Source organism: Taeniopygia guttata, chromosome 17 (genome assembly GCF_048771995.1).
Source record: "Taeniopygia guttata chromosome 17, bTaeGut7.mat, whole genome shotgun sequence".
NCBI classification, from domain to species: domain Eukaryota; kingdom Metazoa; phylum Chordata; class Aves; order Passeriformes; family Estrildidae; genus Taeniopygia; species Taeniopygia guttata.
This window is the reverse complement of record NC_133042.1, coordinates 1,405,985-1,427,080: the sequence shown is the minus strand read 5'-3', so window position 1 is coordinate 1,427,080 and position 21,096 is coordinate 1,405,985. Positions and strand designations below refer to the sequence as shown.

The window sequence follows — 21,096 nt, the reverse complement described above, 5'->3', positions numbered from 1 at the left end:
TGTGTGCCTTTCCTGAGGAGAGAATCATGGAATCCCAGACTGGTTTGGGGTGGAAGGGACCTTAAAGCCCATCCAGTCCCACCCCCGCCATGGGCAAGGACACCTTCACTGTCCCAGGTTGCTCCAAGCCCCATCCAGCCTGGCCTGGGACACTTCCAGGGATGGGGAATCCATTCCACACAGATAACCCGTGGTGCTCTGATGGCTGCTGGTCCCTCTGATTTCTGTTCCTCACTGTGAAGGGTGACAGTGGAGGCTCTGCCGGCCCTAAAGGACATGTTCTGTACAGGATGTTTCTGGAGGGATCAGGAAGCATCCCTGTACCTCAAAGGGATCCTTTTCCTGAATTAACCCTGGATGTCTCCCTAACCAGCCCCAGGGCAGTAGGGGAAGAAGCCAGGCAGTTTCTGCAGGTTTGGAGTGTTCAAGATGGGTGAAATGAAACAGGAGCTTCTCACTCTCCCACCTTTTCCCTGCTCCACCTTTTCCTGTCCTCCTGGAGAGGAGCTGGTTTATGGACCAGCTCTCACACAAACCATGCTGTGGTCACAGCTGCCTTAGTTTCAGCCAGGTTAGCAATGACAAAGGGACAAGATGAACTGTTTCCAGCGAGCTTGGCCCTGCCAGAGGATGGGCACAGGAACAAGTGGTTGTGCACGGAGACTGTTCTGTGCTCTGCATCCCTGGTGAGCCACCGAGGGGCTGTGCCAGCTCCTGCTCACGTGGGGTTTGTCACAGAGCCTCTGCCTGCCCTAGAAACACTCTGTGCTTCCAGCCACGGCATCCTGAGCCCTCATCCACAGCATTCCTGGCCTCAGCCACGCTTCAGAGCCCAGGAATGGCTGTGGGCTGCTCCCTTTGCATGTTCAGACTCTGCATTTTGTGGGGAAGGGGCAGAGAGGGAGGTTTAGAAAAGAGACCAGACAAACAATTTGTTACCCAAAACGATGGGTGCAAAAGGCCAAACACATGAAGTCCTATGGAGAGGCAGAGACACAGTTCTTGTCAGACTCTGGATGTTGCCAAGACTCGGATATTTTGGCAAAGCAGCAGTGCTGAGCTGAGTGCTGTGCTGGGATCATGTGCTGGCTGTGGGGACACTGGAAGGGGACACTGGATGGTTTTGTGCAGTCCATGAGGTTGGATCAGTGCTGGTTTGACTCCCAGTGTACTGTCCTCCCCCAGCTGGCAATTCTGCAGGAATGTGGAGTCCTGAGTGCATCTGCCTCAAAAAGGGAAGACAAGGGAGCTGCAGGGTGGCAAAGGCAGCAGCAAAGACCACGCCTGGGATGCTGCTGCTGCTCTGGCTCAGATTTGGGCTCCAACAGGATGCTCACACTCTGGGATGTGAGCAGAGAAGGGGTGGTGTACCTAAAATACACTGGAAAGAGGAGAAACTTTCTTGGGCCTCAGACTGGAAAAGGATTTACTAAGGTGCCAGTCTGCCTCCGTTGGGTTCCTAATTGGAGTTTTCCAGGGAGAAGCTCAGCTGTGCCTGCTGCAGAGGTGGTGTCAGGGACAGCAGCACCTCAGCTGGGCCCTGGGGAAGAGGGGCTGCAGTGTTCCCACTGCTGGAAACTGCTGTGGTTTGTGTATCTGCCCTATATGCCAGGCTGTGCTAATCCCAGAAATCTGCCCTCAGGATTGCCCTGAAATAGCCCAAACCCTCCTTCTTGCAATCCTCTTACCATCTGGGAAGCCAGATAATTTTCCCCAGCCTGATTTATTTTCTTTAGTTCCAAAGGCAGCTTTGTGGGTTTGCTGTGTGCATATGTTACCCTTTTGCCTGGAGTAACTGTCTAAGCACGTGTTTGGATTTGAATATCCAACCAAAGGCAGACCCTAGTGCTGGCAGACTGAAATTTGTGATGGAGAACGGTGTTAAATTTTAAAAGAAAGTCATTAACTCCCAGGCCAACCAGCTGAATGGGCAGTTTGCTGGAGACTCCAACAAAACTGCAGGTTAAGGTCAGTCCCGGGTTGGAATGTGAGGAGGGACGTTAGGAGGAGTTGAGTCCTTGCTGTTGGGAGCCAGGAGAGAACGGGGCTGTTGCAGGACCACCATCTCTTCCCAGCTTAAAATTTAATTTGTACCTTCCCAGACTGGAACTCTGCTCCCTTGGGACATTTCTGTGCTGCTTTGGATTTGGGTTTCCCCCCTCCCCTTTGCAGTGGTACCACCACCAAAGGCTCGTGGCAGCTGAATCTCCACTTGGCCATTGCTGGAGAGGATCTGAGCTGCGTGGGAGCCATGGAGCAGCGGGGAGAGCCGGGGCTGATGTGTGAGTGCTCGGGGGATCCCCACCCGAGGGAGGAGGGCTGGAGGGGTGGATGGATGATGGCTCTGTGGGTGCCAGATCCTGGAGGCTGGAGGAGATGAGGCTCTGTATCTCCCTCATGCCTGTTGTGGGGGGCTGGAGGTGCCCAGTTCCATGTGGGATCGTGTTTGATCTCAGGGCTCTCTGTGCTGCAGGGAGGGTGGATTTGAATCTCTTGGGTTTGTGTGTTAGGAGTGATTTCTGCAGTCAGTGAGCCTCAAACCCTCTGGGGGATCGGTGGGGAGAGCTCTGTGGCCTGGGAGCCCTAAAGAGACTCTTTACTATAATTTATTTATTATTATTTTGAAAGCCCTGTCCCCTGGGACTCTTTCACCTAAAGCTGTGAGACTGCCTGCTTTAGCTGGGGAGACAGAGCATTTATTACTGTCCTGTTTGCCTCTTGAAAGCCTTTTGCAATGAGAGAAAGAGAGGAGGCTTTGTGTGAGCCTGGGGAGCTCCTGGGAGACAGGGGGAGTGTAAACACCTCTGTGTGCTCGAGAGCTGCTGCTGAGAGGGGCCACACAAATCATGGTGCTGGGACTGCCACGGTGCTGTGCTGTGCTGGGGACCAGGACACGGCAAGGCTGGGCAGGTACAAACCCTGCTCCCATTCCAGAGGTTCAGGATGCCTGGGATTTTGGAGGGAATTGTTTTCTGCTCGCTCAGGAGGCTGCTTGGTGTTGTCTGTCCTGTGGGCTGAGCTGTGCAGTGAAAAAGGCAATCCTAGATTGGTTTGGTTTTTCCCAGGGGCAAATAAATTTGCTGGGAAAAACTTTAATTTTGGTGGCTGGCAGATGGAGGTAACTGGGAATGTCAGCAAATGGGTTCAACTGAACAAATGAAGAGTTTTTGATTATTCTGAAAGGAGGAACATTCAGAAGTGCCTTAGAAATGACCCTGGATCCCTGGGCATGGCCACACCACCTGTGTGCTGGTTCCTGCCTGTGCAGGACAGAGCTTTGGCTGTGTCTGTGGGGCTCTGGCATCAGCAGAGCTTCTGGGGCACGTGGCAGGGCTGTTCTTCAGCCCTCCTGTCCAGGAGGTGACAGCAGCACTGACTGTGACCCCAGGCACCCCAGGGCCTCTCCCTCTGCACTGTCAACACATCCATGAGAGAGGCAGCTCGAGCCTTTGTGAGGTCTCTCTGCAGACCCCAGGGCTGGGATGGTGAGGGGTCCCCAGACCCTCCTGGTGGGCAAGACAGGAGAGCTCTTGGAATATTCTGTAACATAAATACAATTCAGTTCCTCTCCCAGCACTCATGTTGAGGATGGGACGAAAACGAGGGTGGGATGAAAGGTCCATCCCCATCCCAGCTCTATATCCTGGGCTCTCTTGCCTTCCAGCAAGATGTGGTAGAGGATGTGACATCTCCAGTGTCAGCCTGTCATGTTTTGGAGGAGCTCTGATGCTGGTGAGCTGTGCTGGAGCTCGGGGCTTTGGTTTTGGGGAGAGCCAGAGCTGCTCCCCTGGCTGTGCCCCTGTCTGCAGGGAGAGCGTGGAGCAGGCCATGGGAACCTGGTTTGGAATGCCAGGGTGCAAATATCGACTTGGGCAGCTGGGACAGGCCACTGTGGGATGTTGTGGCATTGGCTGTGTGCCTGGCCAGCTTGGCTCCTGGCTGCAGGAGGAATCCTGGCTGGGATTGCTCCTGCCTGCTGGCAAAGGACCCCTTCCCTCTCTTTGTTCCCTTCCTTGTGCTTCTGGGTTTTGATAACTGCATTAATCCCTTCCTCAAGGGCCTGCCAAGCAGCTGTGCCAGATGTGGGAAGCAGGTTCTTGTTCTGGGCAGAGCTGCTGGAGCAGCCTTTCCCCTCCTGCATCCACCACATTCCACCAGACCTCACCCTGGCCTTGCTGCTTCGAGTCCCTGGTGGGGAGGCAGGAGCCACCAAATGTGGCTTCCCTGAGGGTTACTGGGTCCTGAAGATCCCAGAGGGGAGCTTTGGGGCCACCAGGCAGACAGGAGAATTTAGGTGGTGGCCCAGACTTGCAGGGATCAGTGTCCCCAGGCTGCACCTTCTGCTCGCCTCCCACACCTCTGACACTGCCAGCTGGGAAAGGGGATCCAGCTTCCCCTGGGCTCCAAGCCAGCAGTGCTGGGAAAAGGCAGATGTGCTGGGGCTGCTGAGGAGCTCCTGGTGCTGTCTCACAGCTGCTTCTGCTCACTGCCACGTCCTGCCCTGCTGTGCATCCCCCTGTGATGAGGGCAGCAAAGGCCACTGCTGTGCTGGACAAGCACAGCAATTACAGAATAAGTCACATCTTTGTTCCTCACCCCACCCTGAGCCCTGGATCCCCGTGGCTGGAGACATAGGAGGGGATGGGGAGCTGCAGGAGTGCTGAGCAGCCCAGCTGTGCCCACAGATGTGCCTGGTGCCTCTGCCCTTGGGCTGTGCGTGCAGGCAGCTCCAGCAACACAGCATCCATGGGCATGGATCTGTGTGCTTCCCAGAGCTGGAAAGGGACTCTCACAACCCACGTGGACTCAGCTCTGGGCCTTTTCCACCCCACAGGTCCCTGAAATGCACATTGCCCTGCTCCCATCCTGGCTGGTGCCTCTCTCCTGTGCTGTTGGAAGGAGGGAAAGGGAGGCACCTGGCCCCTTTCCACCAGGAAAGCAGGAGCTTGGCGTGGGAGCTGGCAGCAGAAACCCTGCCAGGCCTTCCCCAGCTCTGAACACCCCCAAGGCCCTGGGCAGGGCTGGCTGGCTCTGGGCTGGGAGCCTCCCAAGGCCCCTGCAGGGTGCCAAGGTCAGGCTGACACCACGGGCACAGGCAGCCCCAGCAGAGCTGTGCTCTTTGTCCGGAGCCTTCAGAGGCTGCTGGGGTGTTTTTGGCTCCACCAGTGCCCAAAGGGGCTTGGATTTATGGCAGTGGTACAATAGGTGTCCGTGGCAGTGATGGATTGGGCTGTGCAGAGCATTCCTTCCTCCTTCCCTCCCTTGTTTGCTCTGTGTCCCTCCTGTTGCTTTTCCTTTGGTTTCAGGCAGTTTTGCTGGTGGAGGTTCAGTTGAATCAAACCAGTGCCCCTGCCAGACTTTGGGGGAAAATGCAGCTTTTCTAGTGAGCAAACAGCCTTTCCAAGCTGCTTCCTCTGTCTAGGGGCTGTGAAGATGGAGCTGGAGATATTTTGGGGTACCTGGAGGCACTGGCCAGGGTGTGGTAGGTGCTGTCCATCTGTCCATCCTGGTACACACTGGCACTGGGCTGAGGGACACATCCTGGCACCAAAACCCCGGGTGAGGCTGTTTTGCCCTTACAGCTGCTGTGAGTGTGGCTCCAGCAGGGCTGAGGGACACTGCTCTGCCCCACTGCCCTTCAAGGGAGTTAATCTGGGGCTCCACGGCTGCCTCTGTGTTAGGGGAAGTGTAAAACACCTCTGCCTCACCAGTCCTACCCTGCTCATCTCTGTGGGAGAAGCCTGGGCAGGTGATTCTGATCCTGCAGAGTTACTGGGCTGTGCTGGCTCCTCTGCTCTGTGCTGCCCTGGGAGATCTCCCACCAAGGCTCCCACTTCTGGGTCTGTGCACTTTCGTCTGTCTCAGCATCAGATCCTGCGGCAGGTTTGGATGGATGTGAATGAGGAGGGCCAGGCTGGGGCTGCTGTGGCTTTGTCAGGGTGCTGGACATGAGAAAAGCATCCAATTCCCCATTTTGTGGAGCCTCCTCTGAGCCCCAGCACGCCAGCAGGGGTGGGCTGGAGCTGGGTCTGAGCCGGAGTCTTGCAAGAGTGTCCAGCTCTGGGGCCATCCACAGAAGGACAAGGAGCTGCTGGATGAGTCCAGAGGAGGCCACAGAGATTCTCCAAGGGCTGGAACCCTCTGCTCTGGAGCCAGGCTGGGAGCTGGGGGTGCTCACCTGGACAGGAGAAGCTCCAGGGAGAGCTCAGAGCCCTTCCAGGGCCTGAAGGGGCTCCAGGAGAGCTGGAGAGGGACTGGGGACAGGGGATGGAGGGACAGGACACAGGGAATGGCTCCCAGTGCCAGAGGGCAGGGATGGGTGGGATATTGGGAATTGGGAATTGTTCCCTGGCAGGGTGGGCAGGCCCTGGCACAGGTGCCCAGAGCAGCTGTGGCTGCCCCTGGATCCCTGGGAGTGCCCAAGGCTGGGTTGGGCAGAGCTTGGAACAACCTGGGATAATTGAAGCAGGCATGGAACTGGTTGGTCTTTAAGGTCTCTTCCAACCCAGACCATTCTGTGGTTCTAAGCCTGTCCTGAACACCCAGTTCAGGGCAGCATCTCCAGTGTCCTGGACAGCTGCTTACAGATTAGTAAAGCCCTGACAGGCCTTGTCATCTGTTTTAAATAGAACAAAACTGTTCTGAGCAGAGCCTCTGGGATGTACTCGGTGTGTGGGATGGGAAGGACCATGCCAGGGCTGCAGCTGGGGCTCCTGCCAGGGGTGAGTCCCTCTGAGCGTGGCTCTGTCTCCTCTGTGACACTGCACCGAGTGAATTGCCATCGTTGCTGTTCTCTGTGCTCACAGGGAAGGCTGGGGGAGAGTGGAGACAAACCCCGTGGCAGATAAAACTGAGGCTGCAGCAGAGCCTGTGACCTCCCTGCTGTCCCTGCTCCTGTCCTGCCCTCATCTCCTCTTCTCCCTGGCAGGGCCAGGGCAGAGTCCCGCGGTGCTGGAGCATCTGCCAGGGGTGAGCAGGGGGCCACTGCGGCTGCGGGGAGCCTCGGGGAGCAGGAGGAGGGTCAGCCGTGCCCGAGTGAACGGGAAAGGTGAGTGGGGGCTGTGTGGGGGGGCTCTGGGCCAGCGGGGCTCAGCCCTGGGAGGGCTGTGTGGAGGGGCCACCACGGGCAGGGGTGGGGATGTGTGTCCAGAGATCTCATTCTTTTTCATCCCGGAGAGATGTGGGACATTTCAGCCTTTGGGGAGGGTGTTTTCTCCCAAGAACCATCTCCATCATTCCTCCACAGCCTCCGGAGCTGCTGCTCAGCCCTGGTGCCTCCCAGTGAGCTGTGGGGCAGCACCCAGAGCTGGTGGGTGCACTCCCCATCCAGGCACTGTCCCCACCGTGTCACTGTCCCTACCATGGCACTGTCCCCATCCTGGCACTGTCCCCATCCAGGCAGTGTCCCCACCCAGGCACTGTCCCCACCGTGGCAGTGTCCCCACTGTGCCACTGTCCCCACCGTGGCACTGTCCCCATCCCAGCACTGTCCCCACTGTGCCACTGTCCCCACCGTGGCACTGTCCCCATCCCGGCCCTGTCCCCACCCAGGCACTGTCCCCATCCTGGCACTGTCCCCATCCCGGCACTGTCCCCACCGTGGCACTGTCCCCATCCCGGCACTGTCCCCACCATAGCACTGTCCCCACCGTGGCACTGTCCCCACCGTGGCACTATCCCCATCCCGGCACTGTCCCCATCCCGGCACTATCCCCACCCAGGCACTGTCCCCATCCCGGCACTGTCCCCATCCAGGCACTGTCCCCATCCCGGCACTGTCCCCACCGTGTCACTGTCCCCATCCCGGCACTGTCCCCATCCCGGCACTGTCCCCACCGTGGCACTGTCCCCATCCCGGCACTGTCCCCATCCCGGCACTATCCCCACCGTGGCAGTGTCCCCACCCCGGCACTGTCCCCGCCCCGGCCCGTGGCAGGTGCGGTGCCCGTTCGATCCGATTGGAGCCGCTCGGTTCAAACCGCGGCGGTTGTTCCGTGTCCCGTTCAAACTCCGCTCCCTGGGGCTGGGCGGGCTCGGCTGCAATTAGCACAGCCGCTAATTGGAGGCGCCAATGACAGTGCCCTGGAGGGTGGCGGTGTGCGCGGGGTCTGGCTCTGCTCCCTCCCGGTAGCGCCGTTCTGCCTCCGCACGCCCGGTAAGGCCCGGGGAGCCCGGGGGATGCCCCGGCCGGGGGAAGGGGCTGGGGATCTGCTGCTGCCGAGCCGAGCCGAGCCGAGCCGAGCCGAGCCGAGCCGAGCCGAGCCGAGCCGAGCCGAGCCGAGCCGCGGTGATGCTGCAGCCCGGGCTGGGAGCGCCCCCCGGGTGTCCCCCCAGCTCCTTCTGCCCCCTGGACGGACACGAGCTGGGGTAGGGCTGGCTGGAGCTGTGCCCCCCTTAGGGCTGAGCCCTGCTCTCCTTTTCTCCCCTCGAGGGTCTCTCGGTGGGTGCCTCAGGTGTGCAGAGTGGGTTTTGGTGGTCCCTGGCAGCGCTGGCTCTGCGGGTGGAGCCCCGAGGGAATTTGGATGTCTGGTGGATGTCCTGGTGGTGTGTGATGGCTGGGCAGCAGTGTGGCACACAGGGCAGCTGGGTGCCCCTTCTGGGTGCTGCTTTCAGAGTTTTGTTTTCTTTCAAAGCTTCTCTTGCCCTCCTGAGCAGAGCAGGTGACCGTGCAGTGAACTCTTTCCTAGGGATGTTGACCTTTCCCAGGGATGCTGTTCCTTCCCCTTTTGGCCTGCTGAGTGCCAAACTGCTGAGGACAGCCTGGAAGCTGAAATCCTTCTGTCTTTGGAGGATATAGGCCAAATAATGTGGGTTCTGTGGTGCCTCCTGGCTCTGTAACCAAGTCCAGGCCAAACATCATCTCTGCAGCCAGTTCCCCTCATGGGCTGAGCATCGCTGGTGAGATGTGGAGTTGTGTTCTGAGCTGCAGAGCCTGGCAGGACAGGGCCAGCACTGCCCTCTCACTGAGGGTGACTAGGAGAGAGTCTCCCAAAGGGCTGGTGCCAGGGCAGAGATTGTAGATGGTGATTTTGGGGTGTCTTTTGCCCATGGGAACCTCCCACCCAGTCGGGATCTGACACTGTGTCCTCTGGCAGGAATCCCCACTGGCATTTGATAGATGGTTCTTGGCTGTCCCAGCCAAAAAACACTGTGTTTTTCCTATAATAAGGCAGAAAAGTATTTAAGAAGAACTCAAAATTTTCCATTTTCCAATTTCCATTTGTCAGAGACCATCAGTAAGGAACAGGTTTCCCTGCTAGAACTGCTTCCATAGAAGGTTGCCCTGTCCCCTCCCTTAGCCTGGCAAACTTCTCTCATGGGTGGGAACCTATTTGATTACCATCTTGTACTTGTTCATACCCATTTTCCCCTGTTCTCCTCGTGCCAGCTTTGTTCCTTGGCATGAATTGCCTCTCCTGGGTGCAGATGGATGGGGCTGGGAGCTCTCTGTGCTGTATCCCTGCAAGCCTGGCTGAGGCCAGCTCTGTGATGGGATGTTCACCCAGGAGCTGCATGTGGGTCCTCCCTCTGCCCTTCTTCTGCACTTAATTTATATTGACCTTTATTTAACAGAGAGGACCTGGACAAGCTGTGGCAGGGCCTCTCTGCTGTTTCCCTCAGTTCTTGTTAGGGATGTATCAGGAGATAAATCCAGGGGAAAAGGTTTCTCTGACTCTCTGCACTTGGATTGAGGTGGGGATGCAGCCCATGAACCTGCCTTGACGGGGATTGTGTTCCTGTCCACCCAGGTGTGGCACCAGGTCACTGCTCTGCTCATCTGACAAAGTGCCCCAGCTCTGTCTGAGCACAGACCTTGGCACAGCACATCCCTCCCACCAGCTTTGGCCAGATCACTCTTCCCAAGCAGCTTCCCTCTCTGATCCTGGTCCTACACAAGCCAGTGATGCCTCCCAGGCATGAGCAGGGGTCACACAGCAGCTGGGGCGTGCTGGAGGTTGTGATTTGTCCCTTCATGTGCTTGGGAGACACTCAGGAGCAAAGGCATTGAGAGGGAAATGTCCTCTGTTCCTCACAGAGAGCACCCCAACTCCCAAACCCCGCTCTGGCCAATTTGTGTTTCTCCCCAGAAAGGCAGAGCTGCCCCTCTTCTCCCTGGTGCTGGGGCAGCCTGTGCCAGGGCCCTGTCCCCACAGCAGTGACACGCATGGGGCACAGGGTGGGGTGACCCCACTGTGCACAGCCTTGGCCCCTGAGCTGCCCAGGAGCAGCCCCAGCCATCCCCAGGGCAGGACAGTCCCCAAACTGGCATTGCCCCAAATTACCCAGCACAAAAACTTCCCCTCTCCCTTCATCCCCCCTGACTCGGGGGCAGTTTCCTTTCACGTTGTGACATCTGCTGTGTGCCAACAGCGGGGCAGGCAGCGGCTGTGGGGCTGGGGGTGCCTCTCTGGGGTCTCTGGGCTCGGTGGGGGGACGAAAACAGGCTTTGCCCACGGTGGGAGAAGGTCCTGGGGCACTGTCTGCTCCCACTGCCAGTGTGAGGCTGGAGCTGGGGTGGGTGTTGGAGATGGGGGGGGAGGCTGTTAGAGGAGGGATCCTGGCACAAGGGATGTCACTGCCTTTGGCAGGGGCACAGAGTGGCAGCGATTGGGGGTGCACAGAGGTGTCCCCAGAGATCTGCAGATGGCAGAGGGGTTCCAGCCTTGTGCCCAAAGCCTGGAGTGGGAGGATGACACTGGGGGACAGTGTTCTCTCTGCTGCAAACCAGTGCTTAGATCTGTCCTGACTCACCCACCCAGCTCCAACCTTTGCTCTCTCCTTCCACTTACACAAATGCACACAGACACCGTTTCCACGTGTCCATGCACACATGAGCTGCTCAGTGGTTTCCCCCCTTTTTTTTTTTGAGTGAAAAAATGCGTTGTCTGAATTGTTTCAGGTTAAACAATCCCATCAGAATCCCCTCCCAAGCAAGGCCAAGCCCTTGGGTGTGTCTTTGGCAAAATCAAATGTTGAGTTTTAACTTGCAAGATGTTTATGTGTCTGTACATTATGTTTACTCGCCTGTAAATGATGTTTACTCACTTTGTTGTGTTTTGTAAACTGGGGAAGAAATGAAAATGGGATCTTTTGCTTTGGGGAAACTAAGGGAGACATTGTAGTAGTAATGATGGTTTCAGTTCTTGGATTCTCCAGGGATGTTGGGAAATGTTTAGTTTTGTGTCCATCCAGAGCAGTTACATGATTAGAGAGCCTTCATTGCCATTAAAATCTGCACATCCTTTTGAGGCTGGCAGGCCCAGCTCCCAGGGAACTCCAGCCCGAGCCTCTGTGAGCTGGGATGTTCCCCCAGCTCCCTGCCTGGGGGGGAAGGCAGGATGTGTCTGGCCCTGTGTGAGCCTTGCAGCTGTGGGGTGAGTGGGTCCTTCAGCCTGTCCTTCAGCCTGTCCTCTCCTGTCCCCTCTTGTCCCCAGGCCAGCTGAAGCTGTCCATCGAGGTGCGGGGCCGGACGCTGGTGCTGCACGGTGAGTGTGTCCCTGGACATCCCAAACTGGAGCCATGCTGGAGCTCATCTCTAGGTCAGGGGTGGCTCCGTGTGGTGGGAAAGTCTCTCCTCCAACCTGTGTTTTCAAAAAAAAGCTCAGCAGTCTCTGTTGTTCAGTCTCACGGCAGTTTATTGTAAGTTATCAAAAAGATTTTCTCCTTGGGCTGCTGTGGTTTGCTCACAGCTCAGGCAGAGGCACACACACACCCTGACATCCTCTCTGACTCCCGACTGCTTCTTCTCTCCCCCTCTGCCCAGGGCTGCTGCTGTCTTTTATATGGTACATTACATGTTACATGGGTACAGTTTTTCCCCAATGCCTATTATCTATATTAAATGGTGCTTTTCTATCTTTTATATGGTACATTACGTGTTACATGGGTACAGTTTTTCCCCAATGCCTATTACCTATATTAAATGGTGCCTTTCTACTCTAAACCAATCTGTGAGTGCCAACATCACCAAGAACATGGAGGTGAGGAAGGAGAAAGAGGGAGGACAGGGCAGGCCCAAATCCCTCCATCTTAAAACCTCTGACCCCCATGTACAAAACCAAAACCCCCCTGTACAGGACTTAAACCCCCCCTGTACAGCACTCAAAAATTCTTCCCTCTACTTTGTGACTACTGCTACTATAATATCTAAACTTTTGTGACTTCTTGTTCTTCCTGCAAGGTTGGTAACTCATCCCATGGCTCAAACCCAAAATCACAGCTGTTTCCAGCTGCCTGCCAGGGTCTCAAATGCTTCTGACCTGGGCCTGGAGCCTCCAAAAATGTCTGAGGGACATTTTGAGTTCCGACAGAGCCACAGCAGGCTGGTGGTGGGGACAGCCTTCCTTCTTCCTTCTTGTTCCTGTTGGGAGCAACCCTGTCGTGCAGTGGCACAATTGGGAGCTCTTTGATTAAGAGACCAAACTGAAATTTCCAGAGACCTTCAAGTGTTTGCACCCATGTGTATAAATTACTTTTCTTTTATTCCATATGAAGAGAAAAAAGGCAAATACAATTTGGAAATGAAAGTCTGAAATGCTTTATCTCTGCCAAAACCCTTTTGCCATATTTGCCAGGATTTCCAAACTGTTCTGTTACCTCCAAATGCTGCAGTTTTTAACACCAGCAATATTTCTTCAGTTAAAGTGTTTTGATAGTGATTATCAGAGAGGCCAATGGGAGTGTCAGAATGATCTCTTTTATTTATTTTTTTTTTTTTTTTTTGGGAAACACCTGTCTGTGGGTCTGGCACAGGCTTTACCCTGCACCTGGAGCAGCCCCAGCATGAGCTGGGTGTGAGTGATGGGGTCTTGTTCTGATGGTGACTCCACAAAGGTTCTGGGAAGAGGGAAATGGTCCAGCAAGGGGGCAAAGGAGGCTCAGGGTCTGGGGCTGGACGTGGTGCATGTTCAGGGTACTCAGTGTGGGCAGGAGGAGGCTGTTGGTGATATGGGTGACCCAGCTGCCTTTTTGATTCCCATCCCAACATCTTTAACCCCAGAGCCGGTGTGGCTGGAGGAGGAGGCCCTTGGTGCACGCTGTCCTGGAAGAACCCTACAAACCACCTCCTGAAGCACCAGAGGGGCTTGCAGAGCCCCTTTCCCCCTGTGCCCTGGGCTTTCCATGGGCTCGGTGTGTTCCTTAGGAGCACAATCTGCTGGCACAGGGGCAGAGCCACTGCTGCCCTGCTGGGCTCGTGGGGAGAGAGCTTGGCCTTGTTCTGAGAGCTCATTCTGTGCTCTGCAGGCTCTGCTGTGCATCCTGGCACATCCCTGGCACATCCCTGGCACATCCTGGCACATCCCTGGCACATCCCTTGGCCCAGGCAGCCACAGGGTCCCAGCAGCAGGGCTGAGCAGTGTGGGGCAGCGTTGGGGCAGTGTTGGGGCAGTGTCAGTGTCAGGGCAGTGTCACTGCAGTGTTGGGGCAGTGTCAGTGTCAGGGCAGTGTCACTGCAGTGTTGGGGCAGTGTCAGTGTCAGGGCAGTGTTGGGGCAGTGTCCAGGCAGCACCAGGATGGGCTGTTGATGTTTAACTGGAGCATCCATTTGGCTGCAGGGGAAGGAGAGCAGGGCTGGGGGAAGTCGGGCAGAGGGAATGCAATTTGTGCCAGCTGGATGCTGAACTGCTCTGCCACCGACCTCAGCCCAGGCTGCATTTATAGCATGGGTGTGTTAAAGGGAAAGCACCATCAACCCCTGCCCCTGTCTGAGGGGGCTCTGCTCCACAGGGAGGGATCAGCCTGTGGGGCAGAGCACTGTGGGGTAGGAAGATGCCTTCCCTGCTGCTCTGGGATGTGACCATTTCATTTCCTTTCCAGTCATGGAAGCAAAAGGTCTGATGGGAGCAGAGTGCCGTGCGTGCGACTCCTATGTGAAGGTGGGTTCTCCTGGACCTTTGCTCAGGGAGCTTTGTGCTTTTTGGGGAGAATTTTGTGGTTGGCTCCTCCAAGCTTGCTCTGCACTGTTTTTCCCTTCCCCTTCCTTCTCCATCCTGCTCTGGAAGAGCATCCCCAGCATGCAGGGAGCTGGCTGGGCAGTTCACGGGTTTTGTTGGCAGTGTCTGGATGAAGTAAAAAAGGGGAGGACAGGACCCTGCTGAGGGCTGTGTCAACCATTCCTTGCAAGAACATCCCAGTGGGTGCCCAAAGCCTGGTGGGGATGTTTGCTGGCACAAACAGGGCGGGTCTCCTGCTGGGATGTGCACGGTGCAGGAAGCAGCTCCCCTGAGAGGGGGTGCAAGTCAGACCCCAGCCAGCCACACTTGTGTACATCACTCCTGATTTTTCTGCTCTTTTCCCTCCCTCCCCTGCCCCAAGCAGTTTGTAATGCAACTACCTGAGAGGCAGAAGGGTGGAGTGATCCCACCCAGCCATTATCACGGGCTCAGCAGGATCTTTGAGCTCGGCCATCCCTACAAGTGCCTGTGCCAGCGTCCTGCCACGGCAGCTGGGGCTGGTGTGTGCTCTGGGAATGTTTACACGCTGCTTCTTTTCCTCCCAAAGATGTCCATTGTGCCAGATGCTGACTGGAAGTGCAGGCAGAAGACGAAGACAGTGCCAGACAGCAAAAATCCCGTGTTCCATGAGCATTTTGTGTTGTGAGTATGGCAGGGCAGAGGCAGCTCTGGGCCATCCCTCAGCACTGTGTCACACAGAGCAGTGGGGACCCCGTGCCACAGTCCCAGGGCTCCCTCCCCACACCACAACCCCGTGTTTGCTTTGGCTTTGTGATCTCTAATAAACACGCAGCACGCCTGAGCAGCTCTCCTGCTGAGATGAGAAGTGACAGCCATTATTCTGCTGGTTTTTGTAGCTGAAGTGCCTTGAACTTTTGGGCAGAGCTCTGCAGAGCTGCCAGCACACACAGCATGGCAGGGCTGCTCCTGCATGCTCAGACTGTCTTGCTGGGCAGGAGTTGGACAAACACACTCCATGTCCTAGACCTGGCACCTGCAATAGTGTAACTGAGGAAGGTAAAAGGGTTTCCTACAGCTCCAGCATGTCTCTGCATGGGAAAGGAGCTGCATGGCTTGTGTTTGAGTAGAGCTTGTCACTGCTGGTGATGGAGGCTGTGCCAGCCCTCTGACCCATGCAGCGCTGGGTTTGGCACAGGGTGGTGGTTTCAGAGCATGAACTGTGGCTTGTTCCTTGCATTTACCCTTTGGTGTTGGATGTGTCTTCCCTGCAAGGTTATTTCCCCCTGAAACCACATGAGTGGTGTCCCCACACCTGCCCAGGAGAGGTCCCATCCCCTTGCAGGTGTCTGTCAGGAATGAGCAGGTTGCTCTCTGGGGAGGTGCTGCAGTGCTCTGTGCAGACCCTGCAGGAGCAGACCTGGCTGTGAGGAGGCTGAGGAGTCTGTGGCTGTGAGGGCAGCCCTTGCTGGGTGCTCCTGGGGAGGCTGATGGGCTGTGCCCTCTTGTTACAGCCCAGTGAAAGAGGAGGATGAACAGAAGCGTCTCCTGGTCACAGTCTGGAACAGAGAGAAGAATTCCAGGTAAGGGGCTGCCAGCTGTCATAGGATCCTTTTCAGATCTGTTCAGGGCTGTTGTGCAGAGACCCAGCCCCTGCTCTGGTCACCCCATGGGAGCTCCTGCAGGGCCCTGGGCCCCAGGGCTGCTCTGCTCAAGGGCTTGGGCCAGGGATGTCCCAGCTGGGGTCACACCTGTGGGCAGCCAGTGCTGGTGAGCCTCATGGGCAGCAAACCCTGCCCTTGGCACTCTGTTGCCATCAGTGCTGCTTGGTAGCCTCCAGCTGGGCCAGCATTTCAATCCCTGTGGCCACTCCTGCCTGCGTTGTTGGCCAAAGCCAGGAGGGGCTGGAGTGGGCTGGGACCTCCCCTCCCTGTGGGGACAATTCAGTGAGGACACCAAGGGGCCTGGCACCTTGCAGGCTGTGCTGCCAGCCCAGCAAGTGCCACCTTGGCCAAGCTCCTGGCAGCACCAGGTAGGCTGGAGGTGACCAGGGGGCTTCAGCCCAGCTCCTCCTTGCCCTGCAGATGTGCTCACACTGTGTCTGCTCCAGCCACGGAGCTGGGGCACGTCCTGGGCACTGCCTGGCACCCAGCGTGGGCAGGGATGGTTGGGGGCTCCCTGAACAGGGGTGCAGGGGGGATCCTGGTGCTCCCACAGGCGTGTGCTGACAGTCCCTGAACTCTGGTTGTCCTGCAGGCAGAGCCAACTGATCGGCTGCATGAGCTTTGGTGTGAAGTCCCTCCTGTCCCTGGACAAGGTACCTCCGTGTCCCAGGGCAGGCTGTGGGGCTGGGGGTGCCTCTCTGGGGTCTCTGGGCTCGGTGGGGGGATGAAAACAGGCTTTGCCCACGGTGGGAGAAGGTCCTGGGGCACTGTGTGCTCCCAGTGCCAGTGTGGATGGGCAGTGTGAGGCTGGAGCTGGGGTGGGGTTGGAGATGGGTGGGGAGGCTGTCAGAGGAGGGATCCTGGCACAAGGGATGTCACTGCCTTTGGCAGGGGCACAGAGTGGCAGCGATTGGGGGTGCACAGAGGTGTCCCCAGCACATGCTGCCTGCCCAGTTTGCATGGGGGGGGGGACACAGGACATGGGGCCAGCCTGGCGTGGGTCACATGTGACACATGGGTGAGGGGGTGATGGAGGGACACATGCAGGAGCCTGCTGATTCCCAGCAGCGTGCTGATGGGCAGAGGGCAGACACAGAGGTTTTTTTGGCTGTTCTGCAGGAATTCTGTGGGGTTTGGTCACAGTGCTGCTGCCCCAGCCTGGCTGCTGCTCGTCAGTGCAGCCGCCTCTGCCCTCCTCGGGCAGGGCTCCCCCGACCCCCAAAGCCTGGGAGTGCTTCATCCCATGGGAATGCCTCATCCAGTGCCCAGCGGGGACGGGTTCTGTCCCTGGGCAGCAGAATGTCTCGGCAAGCTGGAGGGGTTTCATGGAAGAGTTAATAAATCCCATAATCTCATGGAATCACAGAATATCCTGAGCTGGAGGGAATCCACAGGGAACATAAGTCCAACTCCTCCAACTCCACCCACCTGGTGCCTGAGAGTGTTGTCCAAATACTCCTTGATTTTTAAAATTTTCTTGCCTGAGGTGTGGATGTTTTCTTCATAGCAGGAGACTGAAAAGGAGCTGGTGGTGGTGGTGGCCTGAGAGGTGGGTGAGAGGTGGCTTAAGCATGGCCTCCTCTGAAATTTGGGCAAGTCAGGTGCAGCTTTTTTAAAACAGTGTGCTGCTTGCAAGGCCTCAGCAAGACTGAGATGAGGTCCTGTCCCCTGGCTGCTGCATGGAACTGCTGGATATCCCTCTAAAAACCTGGAATCTTGGTGCTTCAGTGTTACTCATTCTCCCCTTGCAGGGAGGATGGAATTTTGGCTGTTGCTGAGAGGACTGTGGGCTGTGTGTGTGTGTGAGAGAGCAGGTCTGGGCACCTCTGTGGGCTGTAACTGGGGCAGCTCCTGCCCTGGCTGGGTGCAATGGGGCTGAGCTGCTGCTTCCCTCCCCACAGGAGATCAGTGGCTGGTATTACCTCCTCGGGGAGGACCTGGGCAGGACCAAGCACCTGAAGGTGGCCATGAGGAGGCTGAAGCAGAGCACAGGTGTGTCCCACCACGGGAATATGCCAGGGGGTGTTGGCAAGGCTTGGAACAGGAGTCACTGCTGTGTCTGAGCCTGTGTGTGGAGCAGCTCCAGCCCCACTGCATCCTGTGTCCCAAGGGCACTACGTGGCCCTGTGGTGCTCAGTGGGCACTAGCATCCCAAAATCTTGTGGGGTGGGGATTTTGGCTGGTTCACAAGTCCCTGCTCTCCCCTTCAGCCTCACTTCTGGGGCTCTTTGGGGACCCCAACCCTGCAGCTACATCTCTCCCTCTTGCTTGGCTTGTCCTCATGCTGCCTCCTGCCTCTCAGACTGGGGCTCATTGCTGTGGCCACACGGGTCTGCCTTGGTCTGCAGTGCTGCCAGGGTGTGGAGGAGCAGAGGCTGGCACAGGGGCAGCAGTGCCTGTCTGAGGTGTGCAGCCACCCTAGAGCTGCTGCCTGGAGGGGATGTGCCCATGCCATGTAAAGGTCTCATGTGCACTGTGGGATTGTCAGATGTGCTGTCACACTCATGGGGCCTTTTCCTTTTTACAAAAATATTTTAAAAATCGTTTCAGAAGTCAAGCCAGGAAGTCAGAGTGCAGCCCAGGAGAGCCAGGACACTGTGACACTGCAGCAGCTGAAGGTGGGTGTGACAGGGCTGTGACCCACCAGCACTGGGAAGATGTGGGGTCAGGTGCCTGCCTGAGGGGTTTCCAGAGAGCCACGGGACAGTGTTTTAGTGGGGGTGATGCTGAGGTGAGGGAGCTCTGTCACCTCCCTGTCACACCATGGCTGTCACAGCAATTTGTTACCCCAGTCAGGCCCCAGCTGGTGGGGGGGGTGATTTGGGTGCTCACCCCCACTGCCCCAGGTGTGGGAATCCAGAGCTTCCCTCTGGCTGCCCTGGCTGCCCTGGGACCCTGGCAGGGGTCAGGAACCCCCCTGGACAGAGCCCCCAGAGACACTGTCTGTGATCTCTGTCCATGGAGAGGAGTTTTCAGTCTTACAGGATGAATTACAAGCTCTGAGTGTTTGATATGAGTAATAATTAAGTGTGGCACGGGTGCAAAAGTAAAATTTTAGGATTCTAGATTAGGGGTTCAAAGGGCACAAGATGGAGGAAATTGGGTGTGTTTTGTCCTTTTTGTCCTTCTTCATGCCCTCCGTGTTTCACTGTGGTGTTGGCATTTTTCTGTTGGTTCAGGCTGGGGACACACTGTCCAACGTAGGTGACAGATATTGGCACGTTATTGTAAATCCAGCACAGGTAGTTTGTGGTATTTAATGTTTGTACCATCCCACTGAGGGCAGAGCCCCACACGCTGCCCTGCAGGACAGAGCTGCGGCAGGGCAGCAGAACATGTTAGAGATAAACAGAATAAACAGCCTTGAAACCAGCACAGATGAATTATGGCTTCTGCTTTGGCAGCGGGGCTGACAGACAGAGACTTTCTACAATCTCAGAATCACCAATAGCACAGATTCTGACACCCAGGGACCTCCTGTTTTCTGGTGTGTTCCCACTCCAGACAAGCACCAGCACTGCCTGGGATGGGGCAGACAGGCTCCTGCCTCACAGCATGGGCCCCTGCCCGGCTCCGTGGCTCCTTGGACACGTCTGCTCCTCTCCTCCTTCCAGGACCGTGTGCTCTGGGAAGGGAAAGGCCCACGGTGAAGCCTGGGTGATTTATAGGAGAGGCAAGGATGGGAAACGGGAACACAAACACATGGTTTGCATCGGAAACGGGGCTCGGGCGGCCCCGTGATTTATCTGTGCCGAATTCCGCCCCGTGCTTCCCTCAGCTGCATTTGCAGTTATTTGTTTTACAGCGCAGGGCTGAGCAAGACAAACAAAGCCAGCGCCCCTCTCCTCCCTTCCTCTCCGGCAGTCGCCACTGACTTGAAAAGTGGTGGCTGGGAAGGAAGGCTGCTCCTCCTTCCAGCTCCAGCTCCAGCTCCAGCCTGGCAGTGCAGCTGCCTGGGACAATGCTCTGGTGGCTCTGCCACCACTCCCCTGGGAGTGCTGAGGCTCCTCAGCTCCCTCTTTGGCCTCCCTGGCCCTGCTGCCCCAGCTACTGTGCATGAGAACTGACTTTGGGTTCCCTCCAGCCTTCCCTCCTTTTTCATCCCCCTGTAGGAGTGTGGAAGGTGTTTTCTTCTCTCTTGGAACCCCATCTCCAGGGAGTTGTGCCCAGCTCTGGCACTGGGCAGCTGAGCCTTTCTGGGTATCCTGCTGCTGCCTGTGCTCAGAGTTCCTCTTGGCTTTTAGTTCCCAAATTCCACCATGGATGCAGCTCAGTTGACCTCAGTGCTTCCCCCTCGGTGACTTTATGAGCACAAAGCACGGGGACGTGCATATCCTCTGTGTCTGTGCTTTCAAAAACAAACTTTATTCTTTTTTTTTTGCTTCTATAAACCCAAACCTCTGATTTTTTTATGAGCGTGGAGTCGTGTCTTTCATGGAGCGAGGCTCTCACAGCCAGTGCCTGTGAAACGCCGCTCAAACATCCTCCAAGTGTTTGTGAGAACGTCGCAATAACAGTGCTCCGTGCGCCTGAAGAATGCCACGGGAACAAAAGCCACATCAACAGAGCTGGGACTAGGGAATACTAAAGAGTTGACAGGAATTTTAATATAAAACTCTCTCCCTTCCTCGTCAGCGAGGGTTTTCAGGAAGCCTCTGGCTTATCGTAAAGCGGCATACAGCGCTCGCGGGGGCCGGGGAGGTGAAAGGTGGCTTCCTGCCATTCTTCTCGGGAGCTGGGTTCCCATGGGCAGTCATGCCAGTTTGACTGGGGCTCCTTCCACTGCGCGGAGTCGGGGATCGCCGCGGAGCCGCGGGGTGTTCATGGGCTGGCGGCGATCCGGGGGCTCCAGCCATGAACCGCTTCAATGGACTCTGCAAGGTGTGCTCGGAGCGGAGGTACAGGCAGGTCTGTATCCCCCTGGCATGAATGAACCCGCGTGGCTGCGAGCCTTGGGCAGAGCTCTGAGTTCTCTGGCTGCATGTGGGAAATGGGTCTGCAGAGAATTCTTAAATTCTCACATAGGGTGCATCTGTATGGAAACTTTCGGATAAGGAATGCTGACTTAGAAATGCCATGGAACAGGACAGATGTTGTTGAGAGAGAAATCAAACTAGAATTAAGTTTTAAAGGATGGCCTTGCAACTAAGACTAGATACTTTGCAGACATAGGACTATGAAAGGTGTGTTGTAGTAGGACCCACGAGGGGTAATTTTAGATGATTTGCTTTAAGGCATTTACAGCATGGTGTGGCAAAAAGCTGATAGGCTAAGGAACACTTGTATTGTAATTAGGAAATAATTAGTTTTTGATTGTGATGGCGTGAATTATAACATCTATATTGTCTCACCTTCACATGAGACTGAAAATGGAATGACAGTTTTTAAAATGCCTCTCTGCCCCATCTCTGGGTCAGAAAAGTGCTCAATCTGACAAATGGACTCTGTGGGTGCTGCTTGTGAGGCATCGACTTGATACCGTTACAATTGGTAAATTACAGTGAGGGTGGAAGGAAAGC

The 21,096-nt window shown here is 56.3% G+C and overlaps 1 protein-coding gene across 4 annotated transcripts in view; it reads left to right on the top strand.

Annotated features, from left to right (window-relative positions):
• Positions 1-6,991: 6,991 nt before the first annotated feature.
• RGS3 (regulator of G protein signaling 3) overlaps positions 6,992-21,096 on the top strand; it is a 77,044-nt gene continuing 62,939 nt past the window's right edge. The window contains exons 1-8 of one of the 4 annotated variants that reach the window (XM_032751427.3): positions 6,992-7,048; positions 11,436-11,486; positions 13,819-13,877; positions 14,503-14,597; positions 15,428-15,496; positions 16,170-16,230; positions 17,479-17,569; positions 18,128-18,195. In XM_032751427.3, the coding sequence (XP_032607318.3) occupies positions 13,821-13,877; positions 14,503-14,597; positions 15,428-15,496; positions 16,170-16,230; positions 17,479-17,569; positions 18,128-18,195 (441 nt within the window). In that variant the 5' untranslated portion in view covers positions 6,992-7,048; positions 11,436-11,486; positions 13,819-13,820. Of the gene's footprint in view, positions 7,049-8,110; positions 8,156-11,435; positions 11,487-13,818; positions 13,878-14,502; positions 14,598-15,427; positions 15,497-16,169; positions 16,231-17,478; positions 17,570-18,127; positions 18,196-20,287; positions 20,486-21,096 lie in introns of those variants that run through there. The other 3 variants (XM_072936553.1, XM_030286601.4, XM_072936554.1) reach the window with 3 other exon arrangements.